The 25226-nt window shown below is 42.5% G+C and overlaps 1 protein-coding gene across 1 annotated transcript in view; it reads right to left on the minus strand.

The window, feature by feature from the left end:
* CFAP54 (cilia and flagella associated protein 54) overlaps nt 1-23834 on the minus strand; it is a 528182-nt gene extending 504348 nt beyond the window's left edge. Inside the window, exons 1-2 of the mRNA XM_068273664.1 lie at nt 23614-23834; nt 1398-1503 (exon numbers count right to left, since the gene is read on the minus strand). Of these exons, the coding sequence (XP_068129765.1) occupies nt 1398-1503; nt 23614-23768 (261 nt within the window). The 5' untranslated portion in view covers nt 23769-23834. The remainder of the gene's footprint in view (nt 1-1397; nt 1504-23613) is intronic.
* Between the last annotated feature and the right edge of the window lie 1392 nt (nt 23835-25226).

The raw sequence follows: 25226 nt of genomic DNA on the forward strand, positions 1-25226 counted from the left end.
AGATGATGTGCGGAGTTTTCACATAAGCAACAATAGTCAAACGTGTTCTGTGATCCTTCTAAAGCACGTTGTGATCACGGAGTCATGTGTCTTGTCTGCACAGGTGCACTGATACAAGCACATGGTGATCACGCACTCTTATCTGCACAGGTGCATGGATGAAATAGGTTCTAAGCCTGCGCAGACATTGAATTCTGTCTATATAAAGGAGGGAAAATACTTTCGAGTTAAGCCTTTCGAAGGACAAGCAGACGTGCCGTCACCAGGTATTTCCCCTCCGAGGTCGCTGAGGTCCCCCAATCTTCTATGGGTGATGCTGCAATACTTCGTAAGAAATAATATTGATGCTCACTAATTACTCAAATACAATGTAACTATGATTCTGCAAGCCTAGATAATTATTATAACAGGATTGTAGCTCAATAAATATTACTATTGAACCTTTCCTCATGTTTTGCTGCAATTCATTTTACCCACTACGGTGGTGAGCGAAGTTAGAGGGTTTAAAAACCCGTGAGGCAAAACAGCAAAACAATCCTGTAGTGAAGATAAAATTGAATTGGCTGGTATAAGTTATGGCATTTTCATATTTCCATTGTCTTTTGATACCAGGGTCCCGATCCAATTCACATTTTCTCCCAGGAGTTTTCTCCTAGAAGATAATTTTTCATCTTCTGTTTAAAATAACTTTTGCACTTTGCAATTGAAAAAGTACCAAAAAGTAGGTGAAAAAGTACTGTCAAAATTATTCTGAGTATTTTCTTGCTTGCTGGTAGTTTAAAAGGCATTTTATTAATAAGATGTGAAAATATCACCTGGGAGAAAACTTAGGAAAAGAGGTGAATTGGATCAGGCCCCATGTGCCAAATACTGTACCTAAAATACGTTTTTACATTGTCAACTATTATACTGTACGTCAGATTCTATACTAAGAGTAGAAGCTGAACTATAACTCGCAGGTATAAAATAAAAGTACTTTTGTGCCAAACTTTTTTTAGTATATGAAGCTTAGTCATACACGATTAACTTTAACAAAAGCAGCAGGAAAGACGAAAGAAAACAGTTGCATACCTAACAAATCTATTTCTTCCTCACCTTTATTAAGTTTTTGCCCGAAAAGTCAGACATCCTGTATTTTAATTCAATAAATGTTCTTTTTCACAGCATGTCTCACTATTCTAACCAGTGATTCAAAAACATTATTCATCAATGTGCCTAGAATAGCTAGTGATTCATTCACAGGGGAAAAAAGGCAAGTGTTTCATGATCACCTGGTAGGCTAAATGTTCTATTTATTATCACCTACATTCTGCATTCAAAAATTCCCAAAATAAGTGGCTGGAAAAATGAAATGATTTCAACTTGATGTGTCTTGCCTGTGAATAACCTTGACTTACTCTGATCTGAACAAGACTATCTCCAACCTTAAGAAGCTTTTCTTGGTAATACCAGGCTGGCAGTCGCAGTTTATACTTGACCCAGATATTAAACAATGTACTAAATCTAGAGAGAGAACAGAGATATGTTAAAAAGCAGGTCAATAAATATTAGAACATACAGAATAATATTGCATAATATTTTATCCAAAAATGCAGTTCACAAGCAATGCAGTAAATGCAAACATTGCAGTACAAATAACATTTGACGTAAAAATGTCACTTGTGGCTGTATAAAGAGGCATTTTTGTTGATAATGACATTTACAGAAATGCAGCCTTTGCTAAAGCACAAATGCCTACAAAGGAAGGGGGGCTTCAGAACTGCAGTAACAAGCAATATGAATGGGCAGCACGGTGGTGTAGTGGTTAGCGCTCTCGCCTTGCAGCGCTGGGTCCCGGTTCGAATCCCAGCTAGGTCAACATCTGCAAGGAGTTTGTATGTTCTCCCTGTGTACAGCACTGCGGAAGATGTCGGCGCTATATAAATACTAAATAATAATAATAATAATAATAATATGAATGATTTGCAATTCTGGATTTATACATTGCCAAGAAACGTTCAGGCCTGTTTTAAACTTGTTTTTTGCATTGTGGTGTGATGCATTGGGATGCTCCAACAGGGTAATTTGCATAACGCTGCCCCCCCCCCTCTTAGTGACGTACTCCCTGCTGGGCAGAAAGAACATCAATGAGATTCTCATCAGTCCAAGCATGCGCGCCATGACGTACCATGCTCCGTTGTTTCAACTATGTGTGTTGCCCAAAGACTTCCATCAATCCAAGCACCCTGCATTAAGCGTGATGCTTGCGGTAATGCACTGCTGCCCTTGTGTTGGCTCGGATACTTCCGGCACACCGCAATACACAGCAATAAGTGTGAACAGCTCCATATACATTCATTGCTTTTGTGACCCCTTGCGGTAAAATAGGGTAACGCAACAGAGGAACTAACTGCAAGTGTAAAAGGGCCCTAAGTTAAACTTCAGCCCAAAAAAATGTTTATGCCGTTTGGCTAGAACGAGAAGCTAAAACCTCATTCAGGTTTTACCCATTTGGGAGAACAAAGCATGGTACACAGCTCACTTCAACGTAGCATGAGGCCAACAGATTTTTAATAATATGAACAGATTGAGCAGGTAAGCTCTCATACTACATTGAGTTAGTAAAATTGGTCAATGATTGGCCATTCAAAATTGGATGTCTGCGCACCCTTATCATTTTCTGGCCCTGGGAACCCCAAGATCAGAGCGATATTAAAAGGTCATGCTGCCATCCTATGTTGACATCAACTCACGAAATAAATGTCCCTTTCTTAAGAATCACAGTAGGAAAATAATATGTTAATCGTGCATACAGGAATATAGATATGTGTAACGATCGGTGTCAGCAACCAGAGAGAGAATCTGATCCTTGGCGATCCGCAGTATCCCCAAGAATACAGATATACCCAATTATTGAGGATCTGCGGAATCGTCAATAATCAGATATGTCTAACCTCTAGACACCTGAGAGAGTGTAAGTGTTTGGTGCAACAGTAACAACTCTGAGTGGGGACCACCAGAGGAGCTGGCAGCCTAAGACTCCTGAGGAATTCACCCCTGACAGTGGGTGATATTCCTGTAGCCTGTGGACCCCTGGGCGAGGGACCGAGACTGGGTGCAGGAAGCCCTGCTGCTAATATGCAAGGAATTGCCCTGAACTGGGCTAACGTAACACAGTAATAGCAATACTAGTCTGAGGTGTGAGGTCCGTAGTCACAACACCCTGGAACTAGTCTGGAGCATAACATAAATGATAATACAATTCCCTAGTCTTGGGTGTGAGTTCCGTGATCATCAACACCCTGGAACTAGTCTGGAGTATAACATAAATGATTATACAATTCTCTAGTCTTGGGTGCGAGTTCCGTGATCATCAACACCCTGGAACTAGTCTGGAATATAACACAAAGACAATACAGTTCCTTAATCTTGGGTGTGAGGGCCTTGAACTCAACACCCTGGAACTATGCTAGAGAATACACAGAAGATATACAGTATTCCTAGTCTGGGGTGTGAGGGCCTTGATCTCAACACCCTGGAACTGGTCTAACAAATAAACAGTACAAGGTAATCTGACTCAGTGTGAATTACCAAGTCCTCTTGGTTCAAACACACTGTAAGGATCTGACTATGGTCTGAATGCTTCCACAAAGTGTTTGCAATGACAGACAACCAGCAACTGACAAGCAGCAGAATATATAGTAGCTGAACTCTGCTGCCCCGCCCGATCCACTCAGCCAATCATGAGTCCTGCAGGAATCAGCTGATTTTCCTTATCAGCTGACACTTCCCCTGCTGGTATAAAGGTCCTGAGTTCAGGCCCGCGCGCGCGTAGCTCTTCCATCTGCCTATGTGCACTAACAGACCCAGCCACACCAAGCGCACGCCACTGCATGCAAACCGCCGCGTTGGACGCGGAAACGGCCGCTTTGCTGTTAGGACATGCGGCGGCCTTTCCGCATTCCACCATACTACCAGACACGTGTCTATGCGTGCAAACCGCCGCGCTGGACGCGGAGTCAGCCGCCTTGCTCTTGACAGACGCGGCGGCTTTTCCGCGTTCTCACAATATACTACCATCAAATGAGGCTTTACAGAACTCTTTACTGCTGTGTACTGTAGAAAATGTAGTACAGCTACATACAATGAGCGCTCACCTCACACCTCTCTACCTTGCCTTTTAGTTCCACCAATGGAAATCAGTAAACAGGTGATACTTGAAAATTGTGCAAAAGTCCATTTATTTCGGTAATTCAACTTAAAAGGTGAAACTGTATATAAAATAGGATGGAACCCTTTGCAGGTGTTTTGTATTAATTAGCTGATGAGAATCTGACACTTTGAGCCTAGATTATTGAACATTTTCACAATATTCTAATGGCCTAAGATGTTGATTTTCGGTTTTTCATAAGAAGTAAGCCATAATCATTAAAATTATAACTAATAAAGGCTTGAAATATCTTGCTTTGCATGTAATGAGTCTAGGTCATACATTAGTTTCACCCTTTAAAGGAATACTATCGATTCACATATTTTTTTCAATTGACACAGGAATTGTTTGGGAAATGCTGCTAAGTACTGGTGTATACATTTTAGTAGCAACTTCTTTGTTTACTGTTAGCAAAATACTTTCAAACTTTACTGACGCCAAAACTGACTGCTGACTGAGCCATGAGGAGAGGGGAAATTCCCCTCACACTTGATCAGTTAACTCTATGTGTAGCTCTGTGTGTGAGAAGAGAGCTCCCAACAGCTGCAGCTCCTGTGTCCTGTGTTTCTGACTGACATGTCTGAAGAGAGCAGAGGAAATGTAACTAATTGTCACAGCTTTTCATACTGTTTTTGCTTTCAGAGTTTGATATGTTTGATATTTGCTTTCTGTAGTCTGATATGCAACTCTGGCTGTGCATTTGTCACCTTTTACTCTATTGAATACAAGCAGGTAAATGAAATTTTGAAGAAATATCTTCCGGTACTACAAGCAGACGATGGTCTCTCACAGGTTCTAGGTGATGGAGTGAAATTTGCAAGTAGACTTGCCCTCACCTTGGGGCAGCTTTTGTCTCCAAGCCTATTTTGTTCAAAGGCCCCGTGGAGAACGTGGCTGTCCACAGTGGGTTCTTTTAGATGTGGTATTCCCACTTGTAGGTATTGTCACCTCCATAGGACATCTAAGGCTGCAGTCTCTGTCTCAAATGGCCGGGCGTTCAAGATCAAACAGTTTATTAACTGTGGCACTAGTTATGTTGTATTATCTCATTACTTATGGTAAATGCTCACTCCAATATGTGGGGTGTACCACCCGGCCTTTGTGACAGAGCATAGCGGAGCATTATTTGGGTGCCAATTGGCACACTTCCAACATCACAAATGTGGCAAAACATTTTCGAGAGGCCCATGAAGGGAATATGACTAGTTTCTCCTTTTGTGGGATTGAGAGGGTGCTGACATCAAAGAGGGGGGAAGATCTCCAAAAAAGGCTATTACGCAGGGAAGCATTATGGATATTTCAGATGAACACCCGGGTTCTACATGGATTGAATGCAAAGTGGGATCTGGCAGCCATCACATGACTAGAGAATGCATCACCTCACTCCAGTTTCCCTCTCATATATTAAGGCCATCTTCTGGCTTTATTTCCTGCTCAAATGTGCTCTGTAACTATGATTAAGATGTTTGGTTTTTACTCTTCATTCTATGGGATCTTACATGTTCCTTGTTTTATCCTAAGTGTTTTTATATATTTTTGTATATTGTATATTCTTTTACACAAGTGGATATGGCATAGTTAGGGGTTATCTCCATGTGTCTGCCCATCCTCATGTGCCTTTACTCCTCCCCTTAAGGGCGGAGCAGTGGGCGGTGGTGACACTTTGAGATTCCTACATATGGCCGATTAGCCAAAGTGTTGTTAGCTATGATTAAGAAAAGATAGTCCGAAACATGTAAGCTATCTTATGTTGCCTTGGCTGTTTATGGATAAGTCCATTCAATAAAGGTCGTTCCTTTGAACAAGTGCGGACCCTTCTTGTATTCTGGCTGTGCATTGAAGCAGACACCCCTTCTGCAATTCATTTGTCCCAATATAGCTAAATCCTACCCTCAAATTACAGCTTTTGCCTCTGATATTTAACATGAAAAGTAGGAAAATGTTTACACAGCTACTTAGACATTATTTGTACATTGTCATTTTAGAACACTTGGGCATTGATAGTATTCCTTTAAGTTAAATTACTGAAATAAATGTACTTTTGCACAATATATTAAGTTTTTGAGTTTCACCTGTAGGGATGGTCAATGAGATGCTAATAATTGCAAACTGATGCTGTTAAGAACACTTCTGAATAGCTGTGTGCACAAGAACAAGGTAAGCAAGTTATTCCCTTCAACATACAGAGCTGCAATAAGGGGATTGTTGTTTCTCAACAAAATACAGTTTCAATTTTAACTGTTCTACAAACCCATGGACTTTGGTATACTATGGAAGAAAGTGGTGTGAGGAATTTCCGTTTTTTTACAGTAAATAACCAGTTTCATACAAGTACAGATTAGTAATGGGTCTGATTCACAAAGATTATTTTATGATGGAGATAACAAATGATCCTGCAGAACAGATCTGCATTTGTTGAAAAAATATTCTGGAAACATTTGTGTCCCTTGCATAGTGATAACAGACCAGAACAAGTAATACTGGAAAAAAAACTTAAGGTCTGACCCAGTGTAACACTGAGCCAAGTTTACAAAACCTGTGATTAATAGCACAATCTCACATTAGCCAGAGATCATTGGGATCTCATATGATTCAGGCAAAGGCTCAGTGATCACCAAATAGAAGGTGGTGCGTCTTTAACCAGTTCAGCCTTCAGTCGTTTTTCACCTTATGCATCCGAGCAATTTTCTCCTCCCATTCATTCGCCAATAACTTTATCACTACTTATCACAATTAATTTATGTATATCTTTTTTTGTCTGCAACCAATTAGGCTTTCTTTGGGTGTTACATTTTCTTAAGAATTATTATTTTCTAAATGCATTTGAACCAGAATATTAAGAAAAAAAAAGTGAAAAATTCATTATTTCTCAGTTTTCGACCAGTATAGCTTTAAAATAAAACATGCTGCCATTATTAAAACCCAAGTATTTTATTTGCCCATTTGTCTGGGTTATTACACCATTTAAATTATGTCCCTATGACAATGTATGGCGCCAATATTTTTTGGGGAAATAAAGGTGCCGTTTTGCATCCATCACTATTTTCAAGCTTATAATTTCAAAAATAATAGTAATATACCCTATTTTTACACTCTTAGGCTGGTTTCACAGTGGGACGTTAAAGTCCCAGGTTACAGCAGCCAGTAACGCAGCCTAACTCACAGCACTGTAAAATCAATGTGCTGTTCACAGTGCACACATTGCGTTAGGGTATAACGCTGCACGTTACATGAAAGTGCAGCATGCTGTACGTTATACCCCTATAGAGCTGCGTTAGATTGTTTGCACATGCTCAGGGACTAGCCACATGGCTAATAATATTCACTGCACTGTGGTGACTCGTGGTGGGACTCGTAGTGTTGTCCGGATCATGAACAAATCTTTCATTTGATCCGGATCTTTTTTGTGAGTCAAATCATCCGGATCATCACAATGAAAGATTCGGTTCACAGTGGATGTCTGTCTGGAAGAAACAGGAACATACAGAATGTACAGTGCAGGGAAAGTCCTGTCCTGCTAGTCATTTCACCCAGTCTGCTTCCCTAGTAAAATGATTCAACTGATTTGGTTCAAAGATTCGAATCTTTTCAATGATCCGATTCGAATTATCCGAATCCTTAAAGATCCGGACTTCCCATCACTATCCTGCAGCGGCTGCTTTGAGAGCCGCATAACGCGGCTCAATCTGACGTCCAACTTCAACACCACCACGCGTTGCGTTAGGGGCACGTTATGCGACCTTAACGTCCCCTAAAGCGCAACGTCTTGGTGTGAAAGTAGCCTTTAGTTATAAATCAGAATGGATACACTCTGTATAAGCATGATAGTAGCAACCAGACAAGCACTGCCAATTGATTCATTATCATTATATCCTTGTGATGAGTTACAAACTGCCAAACACAAGAAGCGAATGCTCAGTCCAAGACAGCAACTTTCCATTTAAATTGGTCCGCAGACAGCCTGTCAGCCAATAAAAAGATACCAACACTTGCACATGTGTCTGCAGTACCAAATCTATCAAGAGCTGAAAAATACGGCAATAAACAGGAGTTACAAACAAAAGTCCTCATAAGCCATACTTGTACCTTATGCTTCAATGTAATGTAAGTTAACAGATTGTAATTTACTGTACGAATCCTTAGGGCCCTTTTCCACTGCTGCCTGCACTTCCGCCTGCGAGCGCGCTGCGGTGCATGCATGCAAGCAGCAATTTCCGCTAGCCACGATTGCACCGTTTATGCAACGGGAACTGAGCAATATCCTGGCGAGAATCACGCAGCCCAATGTTTGCATGTGGGAAAAAAGTGTCACGCAGTAGTGGGAAATTACCAACAACATTTGCATGTAAATCACAGTGCTCTAGCAATCGGCAAAACGGCTGCGATCCGCTTTTTGAAGCGAATCGCCGCTAGTGGAAGAGGGCCCTTACCCCAAAATAAAACTTTTGAGTTCAGTGTTGTTGGACATTACATAAAATTTACCTAGAAATATGCATTAAGTAGGTGTAATGTCGGAAAAAAAAGACAACATACTGTATATTCAGAATGGTTGTGCACATTTTCATGAGCGTGCCAGGATGGTGAAAACTTCTCAAGCGACAGTCACTCTTTAGACGCTCGTTATCATGAAGCCTACTATAACATTGAAGAAATCCATTTTTAAATATAACTCTTACAGCTTGTTCAAAAGTTCCACAATGAACTTGTGACTCTCTTCTATACAGGACTGTGAGCTTCTAGAAATTCCTTTCCACTTTCGCCTGTCTATATCTATCTGGGGCTACATGGCCTTGCCTAAATTAAGCAGGCTTGAATATTTAACAAATTTGGGTGCAGGCACGAGAACGTCAGTGGGGAATCCAGAAATAGGCTTCAATTCATCAAGCATTACCGCATTCGGTAATGCTGAAAACAGCTGACTTAACGAAGCACTTTAGAAAATGTTAATTCATCAAAGCTGTTACCGAAGGAGAAGCTGAAATGACACAGCAATGAGATAAATTACCGACATGTGCTCAACAAATGCTAATTCATCAAGGTTCCCACATTCGCTAACACATTCGGTGTTTATCTCAAGCTCTCCCCTGTCGTTACAGGCTTCGAAAGCCTTCTGTGTGAATGTTTTCATGATTAGCAGGAGCAGGCAGCCAATAGAAACAGCCCCTGTTCTCCTGCAAGTGCCGCTGATAGGTCACACAGGCTTCTCCACACAAGCTTCCAGACCCCCCAAGCAGTGAGCAGAGAGAACGGGTCAAAATATATCCCCAGATTCCCTTCGGTGGTGTAACCCTTTCAGGCCCTGTTTGATAATGCAAAGATGCTGGTGGTGAAATCACCAAGCATGGCATTTGTAATGTCTCCAGGAAGTTCATCTACGTTGTGGCAAATAAATAAAATGTTAAGAAAGACTGATGGACAGATTCAGAGCAGCAGAGGCAGTATAAATAACAGTAACTATAACACCTTTACATCTAAAGGGATGTCTGGATGCCTTCTATTGTTATCAGCTTGTAACAACACACGGACATTCCAAGCTGCTCTGCACCACTCTGCTGTTATCTAACAGCCTTTGATGAACTGAAGCCTAGTACTTCGGTAACTTAACGAACCTCTACCACACATGGGAAAATATTGATGAATTAGCACAGTGAAGTGTAAAATACCGAATGCGGTATTTTAAGGACTGGGGTTTTGTTATCGAACACCCTTTGATGAATTGAAGCCATAGTCATGTAAACAAATCTCACTACGCAATATCACTAACATCAAAAACTTGGGTCTTCAAAGGGCGAATAAGCTGAACAACTGGTTTGCAGTGTTAAACATCTAGGTCTTCGCTTTAATAACAGATGCAGCAATGATGATCAGTGACGATACTTCCTGAATCACTTAAACAAACCATCAGTTATTAACTTTTAGTACAACTGTTGAGCCAAACTAATGGAAAATAATTTATAACTGGTTGATATTAGTCAGATACTACATGGTAATCATTTCATCTGACTGTTCCCTATTGCATAGGTCATAGGGAAAGAGTTGTATCACCGATTCACCATAGCATTTGGCCAAGATTTATTTTGCTCAGATTTTTGCTACTGTGTTTTGCAGTGCAATGGGTCTCTGGTCCTTCTCCTTCCTCCCCTAACATGGAAATAAACACGTGACTTGCCCATGCCAAACATGCATGTTCATATTAGTGAAGATGGCTGTCAAGCTGTCTGACACCTATCTTATGTGATTACTTAGACTGAGTGCATATTGTTTATTTATATAGCACTGTCATAAAACATGCCTTTCTATATGAAAGTTAATGAACTTCTTTATTGGGGTGTGAAAAAAAAATCACAGCCCCCACTGGAAATTCTTCTAAACACAGAAAGGACATGTAAACGCCATTCACATATTAATACTGTATTGGTAGGAATCAAACCATAGTGAACCTAGTGTTACCAGAGCCCTAAAAAAGTTATATCCAAAACAGCCTGTCAACATTTAAATTGAAGCTATGCACATACCGGTACGCTTTACCTCTGCACACTGCATGATGTATTCTTACAGAAAAGATTATCTTTACTTCCTGTCCACGTCTTAAGCTGGCCACTAACTGTCCAATTTCTAGCGAAAAATCGTTCGAGCGATCAGAAATTCTGATCGGATGAAAAATCATTCAATACACCATCAACTAACCAATCATTGCTTCCTATCTATCACGACCACCAAGAAAATCCAAATTTTCGTTCGACGAAAATTCATTCGGGCGACATTTTTTTCACTCGTTCATAATCGATTGTGTCCATCAATGGAGTTTTTTGCAACCAATCCGATTAGAATTTCTGATTGCTCGAACGATTTTTCGCTAGAAATTGGACCATTAGTGGCCAGCTTTAGAGCCACGAAGAGAAGGAAGCGAGGGGAAAAAAATCACAGGAAGTGAGGGGAAATCTCCACAAACGAGTATACAGGCAGAAGTCAAAACCTGACACATTTTCTAACCCTTCCTCACTGTACCCAAACCTAAGATAAGACATTATAACTAAGGGTAGGAACACACGAGGCAGAATCACATATCTGTTTTCCACTATGTGCGATGGGGAAAACTCATGCAATTCTGCCTAGTGTGTTCCTTCCCTGAGGGGGAGTATTAAATGTGAATAAAGTACAGTGGAATCCATTTATAGTAATCTTCAAGGGACTGAGCAAAGTGGTTTACAATATCAGAAGTTTACTATATCACAAATTGTCATACTCAAGCACATAAAGTATTCCGTAGTACTGTATCTTAAATCAGTCAATAATTGGGAGCCATTTTTTCTATTCAATGCTTCAGCAAGCGAGAACATACAGTGTGGCAGCGTGGGAGCGATCTGTGCGGATGGGACTGGAGGAAGCCCCAGGTATGTATAAAACTTTGAATATGCTTTGTTTCTGGTTTCCTTTAAAGGACAACTGAAGTGAGAAGAATATGTAGGCTGCCATATTTATTTCCTGTCAAATAATGACAGTTGCCTGGCAGCCCTGCTGATCTATTTGGCTGCAGTAGTGTTTGAATAACACCAGAAACAAGCATGCAGCTAATCTTATCAGATCTAACAATAATGTCAGAAACACCTGATCTGTTGCATGCTTGTTCAGGGGCTATGGCTAAAAGTATTAGAGGCAGAGGATCATCAGGACAGCCAGGTAACTGGTATTTCCTAAAGCGGTATAAAACCCTGACATAATATTAAATAAAAACATGTTTTCCTACTTTTTATGCCATACGGTTATCATATTTGCATTTGTGCATAAGTATTATTATTCAGTTAGAAATTACAAGTTCCCAAAAGTAGTTTTTTGCTTTGAGAGCTGACTTTGCATTTTATTAATAACTGTTTTTATTCATTATGTATTGAAGGCAGAAATGCTTTGAGTTTCTGTCTGTGTCCAGGAGCTTCTGCACAGTCAGTTAATGTTTCACATTCCTCACTTGATACAATTAAATAAACACAAGATAACATTATCTCCACTTTCGGATGCGTCCAGATTTCTCTGCACTGAACTTTCATGTCCTGTGTGTAACCCTTTGAATGCTGTTCTAGTAAAAAAAAATGCTGGTTGGATATAGTATGCTGTAAATAATTTTTTAGAGTAAAGAAGAAATGCTAGGTTTCATTTCGCTTTAAAAGGAAATAAATACAGTGGTTTGCAAAAGTATTCGGCCCCCTTGAAGTTTTCCACATTTTGTCATATTACTGCCACAAACATGAATCAATTTTATTGGAATTCCACGTGATAGACCAAAACAAAGTGGTGTACACGTGAGAAGTACAAAAATCATATATGGTTCCAAACATTTTTTACAAATAAATAACTGCAAAGTGGGGTGTACGTAATTATTCAGCCCCCTTTGGTCTGAGTGCAGTCAGTTGCCCATAGACATTGCCTGATGAGTGCTAATGACTAAATAGAGTGTGCCTGTGTGTAATCTAATGTCAGTACAAATACAGCTGCTCTGTGATGTCCTCAGAGGTTGTCTAAGAGAATATTGGGAGCAACAACACCATGAAGTCTAAAGAACACACCACACAGGTCAGGGATAAAGTTATTGAGAAATTTTAAGCAGGCTTAGGCTACAAAAAGATTTCCCAAGCCTTGAACATTCCACGGAGCACTGTTCAAGCGATCAATCAGAAATGGAAGGAGTATGGCACAACTGTAAATCTACCAAGACAAGGCCGTCCACCTAAACTCACAGGCCGAACAAGGACAGCGCTGATCAGAAATGCAGTCAAGAGGCCTATTGTGACTCTGTAAGAGCTGCAGAGATCTACAGCTGAGGTGGGGGAATCTGTCCATAGGACAACTATTAGTCGTGCACTGCACAAAGTTGGCCTTTATGGAAGAGTGGCATGAAGAAAGCCATTGTTAACAGAAAAGCATAAGAAGTCCCGTTTGCAGTTTGCCACAAGCCATGTAGGGGAAACAGCAAACATGTGGAAGAAGGTGCTCTGGGCAGATGAGACCAAAATGGAACTTTTTGGCCAAAATGCAAAACGCTATGTGTGGCAGAAAACTAGCACTGCACATCACTCTGAACACACCATCCCCACTGTCAAATATGGTGGCAGCATCATGCTCTGGGGGTGCATCTCTTCAGCAGGGACAGGGAAGCTGGTCAGAGTTGATGACAAGATGGATGGAGCCAACTACGGGGCAATCTTGGAAGAAAACCTCTTAGAGTCTGCAAAAGACTTGAGACAGGGACTGAGGTTCACCTTCCAGCAGGACAATGACCCTAAACATAAAGCCAGGGCAACAATGGAATGGTTTAAAACAAAACATATCCATGTGTTAGAATGGCCCAGTGAAAGCCCAGATCTAAATCCAATCGATAATCTGTGGCAAGATCTGAAAACTGCTGTTCACAAATGCTGTCCATCTAATCTGACTGAGCTGGAGCTGTTTTGCAAAGAAGAATGGGCAAGGATTTCAGTCTCTAGATGTGCAAAGCTGGTAGAGACATACCCTAAAAGACTGGCAGCTGTAATTGCAGCAAAAGATGGTTCTACAAAGTATTGACTCAAAGGGCTGAATAATTACGCACACCCCACTTTGCAGTTATTTATTTTTTATGTTTGGAATCATGTATGATTTTCGTTTCACTTCTCACGTGTACACTACTTTGTATTGGTCTTTCACGTGGAATTCCAATAAAATTGATTCATGTTTGTGGCAGTAATATGAGAAAATGTAGAAAACTTCAAGGGGGGCGAATACTTTTGCAAGCCACTGTATGTCCGCCTCCATAGACCTCTCTATCTACTGTAATGGGGTAGGGGGAAAAAAAGAGTTTAACTTACCCGGGGCTTCTAATGGTCCCCTGCAGATGTTTGTGCCCGCACAGCCACTCACCGATGCTCCGGTCCCCGCCTCCGGTTCACTTCTGGAATTTCACTTTTTGAATTTTTGACTTTAAAGTCGGAAAACCACTGCGCCTGCTCGGCAGTGCCCTCGCTCCCGCTGACGTCACCAGGAGTGTACTGCGCAGGTGCAGAATGTACTGGGCCTGTGCAATACACTCTTGATGATGTCAGCAAGAGCAAGGGCGCGGCCGCGCAGGCGCAGTGGTTTTCCGACTTTAAAGTCGGAAATTCAAAGAGTGAATCGGAGTAGGGGACCAGAGCATCAGTGAGCTGCTGTGCGGGCACAGGATGTCTGTGGGGGCCCATTAGAAGCCCCAGGTAAGTTCAACTCTTTTTCCACTACCTCCCTACAGTACTCCTTTAAAGTGGAACTGAAGTAAGAGGTATACGGAGGCTGCCATATTTATTTCCTTTTAATCAATACCAGTTGCCTGGCAGTCCTGCTGGTCTATTTCTCTGCAGTTGTATCTGAATAACACCAGAAACAAGCACGCAGCTAGTCTTGTCAGATCTGACTTTAAAGTCTGAAACACCTGATCTGCTGCATGCTTGTTCAGGGTCTATGGCTAATAGTATTAGAGGCAGAGGATCAGCAGGTCTGCCAGGCAAATAAACATGGCAGCCTCCATATACCACTCTCTTCAGTTCCACTTTAAGCTTGAGGCAGTAGAAAGTTATTTGTAGATCGATTTCTTGACACTGATTAAAGCACCTGAATATGAACATTTGCCCATAAATGGCCATTTACCGCTTTGCCAAATCACTTTCTGACACTGATTACACTGATTGGAATCTTATAGATCAGACTTGCAGGGGTTAATCAATAACTCATTTAGGAAGGTATTTAGGTAGGGTTTTTTTTTTTCTTTGTGCAAAATGATGGAATGGTCTTTTTTATCACTAAAAAGGCAATGAACCATCACTTTCTGTAAAAAAATGAATGGAATTAAAAAATTGGCATGAGCATCACCATGTTTACATCATGATTTTATCATTTAATTACAGATAGCAGAAAGTGCCTAAAAGCACATCAGTCACACACAAAATCCTTTCTTTTAGAACCTCAGTCTCACAGACTAGGTTCACACTTATTTATCATTCGTTAATTTACATTAATTACCGGTAACCAATGAATTGTATTTCTATTTACTTGTTGGTACATTTTCACAGGGATTTAATTTATTTACCACCATATGAATTGTTTTTAAAGGCCATTTTCCTCTCTATACTCTATTTTGGGTCTGTGCAATATAATTTTGGTCTGCATAATTCCTGAGGTACTTTATTTCATTTATTGATCATCAATTAGTGATATTTGCTCCACTGTGATGTGATCTAGCTATATGTATCTTTCTTTAGGATCTTACAGCCAGCAAGATTAATTGAAATGAATACATAATGATTGGCAAACGAGAGATGTTTGCGGCATTGATTCGTTCAAATGATTCAATCGGGCCGATATCAATGAAAACAATCGGCAACTTTATGGTCACATGATCTGTCAGAATAAACACACCTTTCCAGAAAGGCCCCAGAAGCTTCAACAACACTAAGCAAGAGGCATCAAAACATGAAGACCAAGGAGCTCTCCAAACAAGTCAGGGACAAAGTTGATCAGAAGAACAAGTCGGAAATGGGTTATAAAAAAAATATCCAAAGCTTTTAACAGCCCCCCAGCAGCATCAAATTCATCATCTTCAAATAGAAAGAACATGGTACACAACAAACTTGTCTAGAGAGGGCCAACCACCAAAGAGGGCATTAATCAGAAAGGCAGCACAGAGAGATGTAGAGTTGAACACCAGAACTGGAATATATTTCCATAGGATCACAATAAGCCACACACACTATAAAGCTGGTCTTTGTAGAAAAGTGGCCAGAAAAAGCCATTAATTAGCATTGAAAATAACAAGGCTCATTTTGAGTCTGCCAAAAGGGGGTGAATATTTTTGCAAGGCACTGTATATATATTGATCACAGAAATTAAGGCGTAACCCGTTGTTTGTATTGTATGCTACTGTTGACCTGTGTACGGCTAGCATTAATGTTCTACTCCACTTCACCATACTGCCTACATCTGCACTACTGTATAGAATAGCACCACAGAGATGAAGAGAAGACACAGGGCATGGGAGAAGATGCTCCAGTGGACAGCTCCACTGCCAAAACTGCCACATTCCTAACCCGGTGCTATTCTATATCTTTTGTCCCTTGAAACAGACTGGCGATCAATCAGGTATCATTTGATACAACGATTTTGGGCAGATTGAGCAGAGTGATCACATCTGCCATATATCAACATAAAAAAATCGATAAGTGCATGGCCACCTAAGGAGTTAGATGGGGGGGTGGGGGATGTACATTGTTGGCACTACAGTACTGAAGAGACATGGGAGGGGGGTTTGAGACATAATACAATCACATGGATGAGCGATCATCCAATTCAGTCATTATGCTCAATTGGAAATGTGGAAATGATTGTTTGGGACCACTAAAAACTTCTAACCATTCCGATCAAATTAATGGAGTTGATCTGTTTTTTTGGATCGAGTCCATCAATTTTATGGGATTGATTAACATTTTTTTCACCTGTTTGTGGGTCTGAATGATCGTTTCGATCATAACAATTTAATCGGACGATCGATCGTCCTAGTGATTGTATAGTTAGTGGCCATCTATTGTGCCTCTGTCAACTGCAGACTCCCCCCTAGCACTTTACCTTCATCAACAAGGTAAAAAGTATATAGCAGTGATCTCCCTGCCACGATCGCTGGCGATTCGCAATTATCAGCAAGTGCGAACGTGGTCCATGGAGCGCTTTCTCACGATTTTTGAGCGATCGCAATTACAATGTTGAGGAAATAAAAACGCAAAAAAGTAAAGTGAAAAATACACATTTATTGTGTCAAAATCGAGGCCGCAAAACGCTAGCTACTTGCCTGGCTGTCCTGCTGATCCTCTGCTTTTAATACTTTTAGCCATAGACCCCGAACAAGCATGCTCCAGATCAGGCGTTTCTGACATTATTGTCAGGTTTGACAAGATTAAAGGGACACTATCGGGAAAAATTGTAAAATTTAAAATATGTGCAAATATAAACAAATAAGAGGTATTTTTTTTCCAGAGCAAAATGAGCCATAAATTACTTTTCTCCTATGTTGCTGTCACAGTAGGTAGTAGAAATCTGACAGAAGCGACAGGTTTTGGACTAGTCCATCTCTTCATAGGGGACTCTCAGCAAGGCTTTTATTCTGTATAAAGATATTCCCTTAGGGCTCGTTTCCACTATCGCGAATCCGCATGCGTCCAACGCATGCGGATTCGCACATGGTATACAAGTGAATGGGCCTGTTTCCACTGTTGCGTTGGTGATGTGCGTTTTTTTGAGCGGTGAAAAAACGCACAAAAGAGCCAACGAATTCGCCTGAGAGTGGAATGCATGCGGATCGCATGCAATGTATTTAATAGGGAAATCGCATGCGTTTTCCCCATGTGTTTTTTGCCATAGGTCCCGATGTAAATTCACACAGACAGTGACATGGTTAAAATCGCATATACCCTCACCTATGCGAATTCGCATGCGAATTCGCGGCAAAAACGCATGGGGAATCGCATCCGCATGTGATTTAATCAGCGGTGGAATCCAGGCGATTCCGCACCGCAATGAAAAAAATAATTATGATGAATGGGTCAGTTGCTCATAGGTTTAGTGAAAAATAGAAAGAATGGCTTTATTGTATTCGTTGTGCCGTGCACATACCTATCCAATAAAAACAGTTAAAATAGCCATGTGAACTTGCAACACACATACACACTGATCACACACGCCACCCCATTCATATCTCCCTACTGGTACCGGTACCACAAGTACTTTGGTCTTCGGAAGAGGGGAGAGGGGGTGTTTAAGCTGTGTGCATACAGCGTGGTGTGCATTCGTCCTGTGTGGTCTGCCACTCGCGTGTAGAGTAGGTGTCTGGAGCGATCTCACCACTGCAGTTGTCCGCAGGTAACTCAGGTTGAGTGGTCCACTCCTTTTTGTCACAGTCTTCAGTCGCGACCCTTTCTTGGCATCGGGAGTGGTCCCCCTGCTCTACCCGCCCTGCCAGATTGCACAGGCGGGGAGCTTACTGGTAATCCTGCTGATCATGCAGCGAACAGACTCCCCGATAGCACGCTGTTTGGTTGCAGCTACACACAGAGTTCCGGCTACGGGACGTGAACCCGCCCACCTACGCGTTGCGCCCGCCCACTTGCGAGCTTCGTCAGGATGTGCGCTGGTTACGCTTGGCCAGGCTGCACTTTTGTTGTTGACGCGCTCTGAGGGCACTGGGGCACTTCCGCCCTTCGTACGCGTCATCATGGCTTACACCATTATGACGTAGCCGCAGAGATGCTGGCGATGCAAGGTTATGACATATTGCACTGTATTAAAGTCCACATACATCTCCAACTACAGACACATCCCGAAAGTGCTTTTCCACAGGTAAACTTTCATCTTTTTATTCTGTTTATTCTTTTGATTCCGGGCTTTTCATATATGGCTGAAACCACAAGGGGTTATCATTCCTTTGTTTTAATGGTATATCAGAACGGTTTCTTCCCTTCACATTTTACACATATATATATATATCTCAGAGTCCATGACATTCTGATTCTTGACACCAGCTCTCCCCACTCTCCCATTTCCCTCATTTCCTCACTGTGGGTTCATCCTTATACCAGGAAGGGGGCATAGTTCAGTTCCATGTTCATCCCTTCCGGGTGCATGGTGCCTAATAGATAAATCCATCGGCTTTCTTGCTGCATTAGTGTTTTTAATCGGTCACCCCCTCTCCTGTTTGCCTGGATATGACTTATGCCCATTACTTTCAATCCATTGATTTCTCCATTGTGCTCCAAGCAGAAGTGCTCTGCCACTGAGCTTTTAAACTGTCCATTATCTTGCAGTCCACTTTTTATGTTGGATACATGTTCCATTACTCGCGTTTTGAGCTTTCGTGTTGTCATTCCCACATAGACTTTATGGCATGGCACTCCAAGCGATAAATGACCCACTCAGTGTCGCAATTGATAAAACTTTTTATCGTCCAATGTTTCCTTCCCAGAGCATCAGTGAATATTTTAGAGGGCACCATTCTATCACAGGCAACACATTTTCCACATTTGAACATACCCACAGTCCTACTTTTTCCCAACCACGTAGTTTTTTCCGGAGGGATGTATTGTGAGTGAACCAGCGCATCCCTTAGGTTTGGGGCTCTTTTGGCAACTAGCAAAGGGCGATTTCCCACAATTTTATTGAGGACGGGTTCATTTTCCAGGATTGGCCAGTGTCGGGTAAGTATCTCTCGGATCTTCCCCCAATTCGAGTTGTATGGTGTAATGAAGCGAGGAGGGGCCTCCCTGTTCCTTTGCACCCCTGGGTATCTCCCGTTTTTCTCCAACAGCTCCCCCCTCGGGCGCTCCAATGCTCTCTCAAGGCTGGCACAAAGTGCTCCATGCTCCAAAGTGCTCCATGCTGATACCCCCTCTCCCGAAAGCGATCATACAGTTCAAGGGACTCACGCGCAAAGTCAGCCTTCGCTGAACAGTTTCTGCGCAGTCGCAGAAACTGGCCATAAGGTATTCCCGTCTTCAGATGCTGCGGATGGTGGCTGGTGGCGTGGAGGAGCGTCAATCAATAAAACGCAGCCATAGCCGCACATGCTGTTTGTAATCCGGGAGGGGGTATACGTCTTGGCGCTCCCATTGGCCTAGGTGGAGACAGGCATAGGCAGGCGCGCAGGCCGCACCCATCGAGGTACCGCGCACCTGCCTGTAATGGGAGCCCCCAAACATGAAACAGTTATGTTCCAGCACAAATCGCATCGCATCCACGATGAAGGAGTTGTGGGTTTCACTATCGGGATTCTCATCATCCAGGAAGAACCGGATGGCCCCGATGCCAACCTCGTGGGGGATCGACGTGTACAAACTCTCCACGTCGATCCCCACAAGGATGTCACCGGGGCCAAGTCTCAGCCCATCCAGCAGCTTCAACACATCGGTGGAGTCCTCAACAAATGATGGAAGGGACTTCACTAGTCCTTTTAACTTTGTGTCCAACCACTTCCCTATCTTCTCGGTGGGCCCACCTATGGCGCTAACAATTGGGCGCCCAGGTGGTTTGTTGGCATTTTTATGAATTTTTGGAATTAGATATAGGATGGGGATTTTGTACTTTTCCACCTTGAGATACTGTGCTTCACGCTGATCTAGGGTCCCATTCTCCTCCGCATCATCAACCAAGCTGTTGAGGCTTGCTACCACACGCTCATAGGGCTTCTGCCTCAGTAGTTGGTACGTATTCTCATCCGCGAGCTGTCGATTCGCCTCCTTAAGGTATTCTTCCCTTGACCACAGGACCACATTTCCCCCCTTGTCGCTAGGCCGTATAAAGATATCCTCTGCTGATTTTAATTCCTCAAGGGCCCTCCTCTACTGCTTGGATAGGTTGTCATGATTTTTGGGGTACTGCCAATTGAGTTTTCTGAGCTCCTGCGTCACTAGGTCTGAAAAAATTCCCACAGCCTGGTTCTGATGTGAACCGGGCATATATGAGGACCCCAGATATACATCAACGTGCCCAATGTTCTCTTTTTCCTCATCAGTTCGATCTAAGCTACCCATATCTCTTTTATTCTGATCTTTCAGTTCCTCCAACATACGTAAGGTTTCGCGTTCCCCCAAGCTCCAAAACACACTGTGTGAGCTCATTTCATTTTCCTGCTCATCGGGCTGGGATCTACCTGGTTCCACTCTCTCGCTTTCACTATACATGGCCTTTAAGTTCAGGCGCCGTACAAACATCTGGAAATCTTTCTGGACATTAAATTCATCTCCCCCCTGTACAGGGGAAAAGGAAAGCCCCCTATCAAGGAGGGAAATGTGGTCCGGGCCCAAGGGGAAATCGGAAAGGTTAATAACATTGATTTTCTGTTTACACGGCTGCTCCGGGGAGTTTTCCCCTTCTGCAGTATTACACCTTTGACACGTTATTTCGGAGGCTCGTTCTTCCCTTTCCTTGGCGGTTGAACTCTCAAGATAGGTTTTAAATTCCTCTCTTTCCTTTTCTTTTTGCCTTTCCTTTTTTCTCTGTCTGACCTCTTTTCTTTTTCTGCGTCGCTGCCGCTTCCGTCTAAAAAAACCACCGATTTGGTTGATGATGTTGGAGAATTACCACTTTCCTCTCCTCCCCCTTCTCTCCCCTGTGGCCTCCTACCACGCCCACGTGATCGGGAGCGTTGTCTTCCTGGAAGGTAGTGAAAAAATTCACCCTCTTTCCATTCCTCAATGTCCTTTTTATACTTTTCCTGTTTGTCCTTTTTGATTACTCTTTGAGTTCTTTCCACTTCACTCTTCAATAAGTTATTAAGTTTTATGAATAGTGGGTGGTCTGTGTGGGGTTCAAGATCCTGTATACTTGCCTCAATAGACTCTTTTATTTCTCCTAATTGAATAGTTTCCTCCTCAATTATAAGACCCAAAATGACAAAGCCATGCTGCAAGCATGCCGTTTTCCATTTTGGGAGGAAGCGTGCATTCCTCAGGTGCTCCGCCGGAATAACCCTTTCCCTAATTCCCCAAGGTAGTACTTGGGCCGTCCGGTAGGACTCTAACGTGGAAATATTCCACCTCCTCCTCAGATGTTTGAGTGTGAGTTTCCTATGGTTTCTGCACTTTATCTTGATGTGTGTCTCAGTGTCAATGTTTTCATGGTTGGACGTTATCACCTCTGCTGCAAAGGTTGACCTGATGTCCAGGTCAATGTCATCTGGTAAAGCATAAGCCATGTATATGATACACAACACGCACAGGCACAAAAATAGACAATAATTGCCAAAGTCAAGAGAAAGGTAATTTGCACGGTGGGAGAGGCACAAGATTCCGCACCGCAATAGTGGAAACGAGCCCTAAAAAGGATTTAAACAATTATGCTGGCCAGCTTCCCTGCTCCCTACACAGTTTTTTGGTTGTTGCACAGAGCAACTGCCATTCACTAAGTGCTTTTGAAAATAAATAAATCCCTGAGAATCCCCTCATGAAGAGATGAACTAGTCCAAAACCTGTCGCTTCTGTCAGATTTCTACTACTTACCGTAAGTGACAGCAACATAGGAGAAAAGTAAATTATGGCTCATTTTACTCTGGAAAAAAAACGTACTTCTTATTTGTTTATGTTTGCACATATTTTCAATTTTAAAAACTTTCGCCATAGTGCGCCTTTAACTGCGTGCTTGTTTCTGGTGTTAAACAGACTCTGTAACTAAAAGAAAACTCTGGGGGATACTTACATCGGGAGGGGGAAGCCTCAGGGTTCTAATGAGGCCTCCCCGTCCTCTTTAGCTTGGAGGAATCCAGCGCTGGCTCCCCCGAAACCTCCTAGACAAGCTTGTCAAGCGGCGCAATATTTACCTACCGCAATCCAGCGCAGGAGCAGTAGCAGCTCTTCTTTCGGGCTAAGACGGAAATAGCCTGATCGTATATGCTATACTGCGCAGCTGCAGGTCCTTTGCACCTGCGCAGTAGAGCAAATACGATCGGGCTCGGCTATTTCCGCCTTAGCCCAAACTAAGAGCTGCTACTGCGCCTGCGCTGGATCGCTGTACGTAAATATTTACAGGCCGCGCACAAGTAATGTATAACTTGCACTGGGCTCCGGGGGGCCATTTAACATTACAGGTGACAGCGCCGGGGTTTCATTGCGTTCGTCACGAAATTGCATGCCGTTACCGCCACGCATCAATCAAGAAAGTCAGCCCTACATCCTGCAGCATGTGCTATTGATTTATGCAACCAATTTCGGTCGCATTGTCAATCATGCACTTGGTGGCACCAATTTTCATTTGATTATCAGAATCAGAATCGTTTATTTTCGCCAAGCATAACTGGGTTATGCCCGGAATTGGATTTGGCACAAAACATAGCTCAAAAAAAGAAACAGACATACATAAAGGGTTCACAGCATGCAGGAACATCAAGCAGAGGAACAACAGTAACCATTTACAATGTTCGTTTATGACAGATCATCCTGTGGTTCATGTCCACCCACAGATCCTGTCTTACGTAGGGTTAATGTCAGACTTGAGGGATGGACAGATTATAATAATCAAATCAGATGGCCGATCGGCCGCCAAGTCGCCTGATGTATGGCTACCTATTCAGACACTACTGCAGCCAAATAAATAAGAGAGCTGCTTAACAGGAAATAAATATAGCAGCCTCCATAGTCTTCTCACTTCAGCTGAAGTCTGGGGGCAAATCAGTAAAAGTGGGCAGCCTTTTCCCACTCTAGCCAAAACAAACTTGAAACTCAACTAAATCTTGGAAAATGTTTTATCTCACGATGTCATGCAAGTAATAGCTTACAATACAGCTCACACTGTGACATCAATTGACAACAATAGTAATGCTCTCAGCAGGTAAGATGATTTTATTTGCAGCTATGCTGTATGTGTAGGAAGCAGACAGCAGCACGTGTTACCCCCTCCTGTGCTCTTCGTGACGTCCGTCTCCCGGGGACGCTCGTTGCAGCTTCCTCATAAAACCAAGCAGCTGTTTGATCTCATTTTCGAAAGTGGAGATGACGGGATTCTTTTGGTCTACAGCGCCGTAGAAGGTAGCCGGCAGCGGCTCCATATTGACGGTATAGCCCTGCCTGCAGCAGCGATCAGGTATACACTAACGGAGGTTGCTAGGGGACCGTCGCCATAGGAACCAGTACGCTACTTCCTGTAGAACACCGCTAGAAGCGCCCAGTAAGTGACGTCAGTAACTAAAGGGAGTCCCCATATAACAAAAAAAAGTATGAATAGCCAAATCCTGTACAGATAACCAGTGCACGATTCTTTTTATTTACCACTTTACTGTGGTTTGCTACTGGTGTGGTTTGGAGGATGAAAAGGAATAATGTGCTGAGTGATGTTCGTTACAATTTATGAATAAAAGTTGACATGAATGTAGGACATTCTTTTTTTAGGTAGAGTGACCATATTTTTGTGGGTCCAACCTGGGCGAAAAGTGGGAAGGAGTGAGGAGCACGCAGCGGCGAAGACTGGGGGAGGGGGGTAAAAATGGGCGTGGCCATGACATTGTATGGGCGGAGCTAACGTAATGATGTAACAGCGAGGCATAAGAAAGCAGTGTTTACGCCATGATGTGGACAAACGAGACTTTGTATCATGGGTGTGCAGAAACTGTGTGATGCTAATAGTATACCGTAACCACAAAGCAGCAAACATAGCCATCTATGACCATTAAATAATAAATGCAGTAACAGTTACCCCGGACACCAGAAAATAAACGCAATAGGCAACATGTCAGTATAAAATAAATGCAATGCGGGCAAACATGTCAGTACAAAATAAACGCAATGCGGGCAACATGTTAGTACAAAATAAATGCAATGCGGGCAAACATTTCACCAGACAATAAACGCAATGCGGGCAAACATGTCAGTACAAAATAAACGCAATGCGGGCAACATGTCAGTACAAAATAAACGCACTGCGGGCAAACATTTCACCAGAAAAGAAACGCACTGCGGGCAAACATTTCACCAGAAAAGAAACGCACTGCGGCCAAACATTTTACCAGAAAAGAAACGCACTGCGGGCAAACATTTCACCAGAAAAGAAACGCACTGCGGCAAGACATTTCACCAGAAAAGAAACGCAATGCGGGCAAACATTTCGCCAGAAAAGAAACGCACTGCGGTCAAACATTTCGCCAGAAAAGAAACGCAATGCGGGCAAACATTTTGCCAGAAAAGAAACGCACTGCGGGCAAACATTTCACCAGAAAAGAAACGCACTGCGGCCAAACATTTCACCAGAAAAGAAACGCAATGCGGCAAACATTTCGCCAGAAAAGAAACGCACTGCGGGCAAACATTTCGCCAGAAAAGAAACGCACTGCAGGCAAACATTTCGCCAGAAAAGAAACAATGCGGGCAAACAATAACATTTCACTAGAAAAGAAACAATGCGGGCAAACATTTCACCAGAAAAGAAACAATGCGGGCAAACATTTCACCAGAAAAGAAACAATGCGGGCAAACATTTCACCGGAAAAGAAACAATGCGGGCAAACATTTCA

This window comes from Hyperolius riggenbachi, chromosome 3 (assembly GCF_040937935.1).
Source record: "Hyperolius riggenbachi isolate aHypRig1 chromosome 3, aHypRig1.pri, whole genome shotgun sequence".
Taxonomy (NCBI): Eukaryota; Metazoa; Chordata; class Amphibia; order Anura; family Hyperoliidae; genus Hyperolius; species Hyperolius riggenbachi.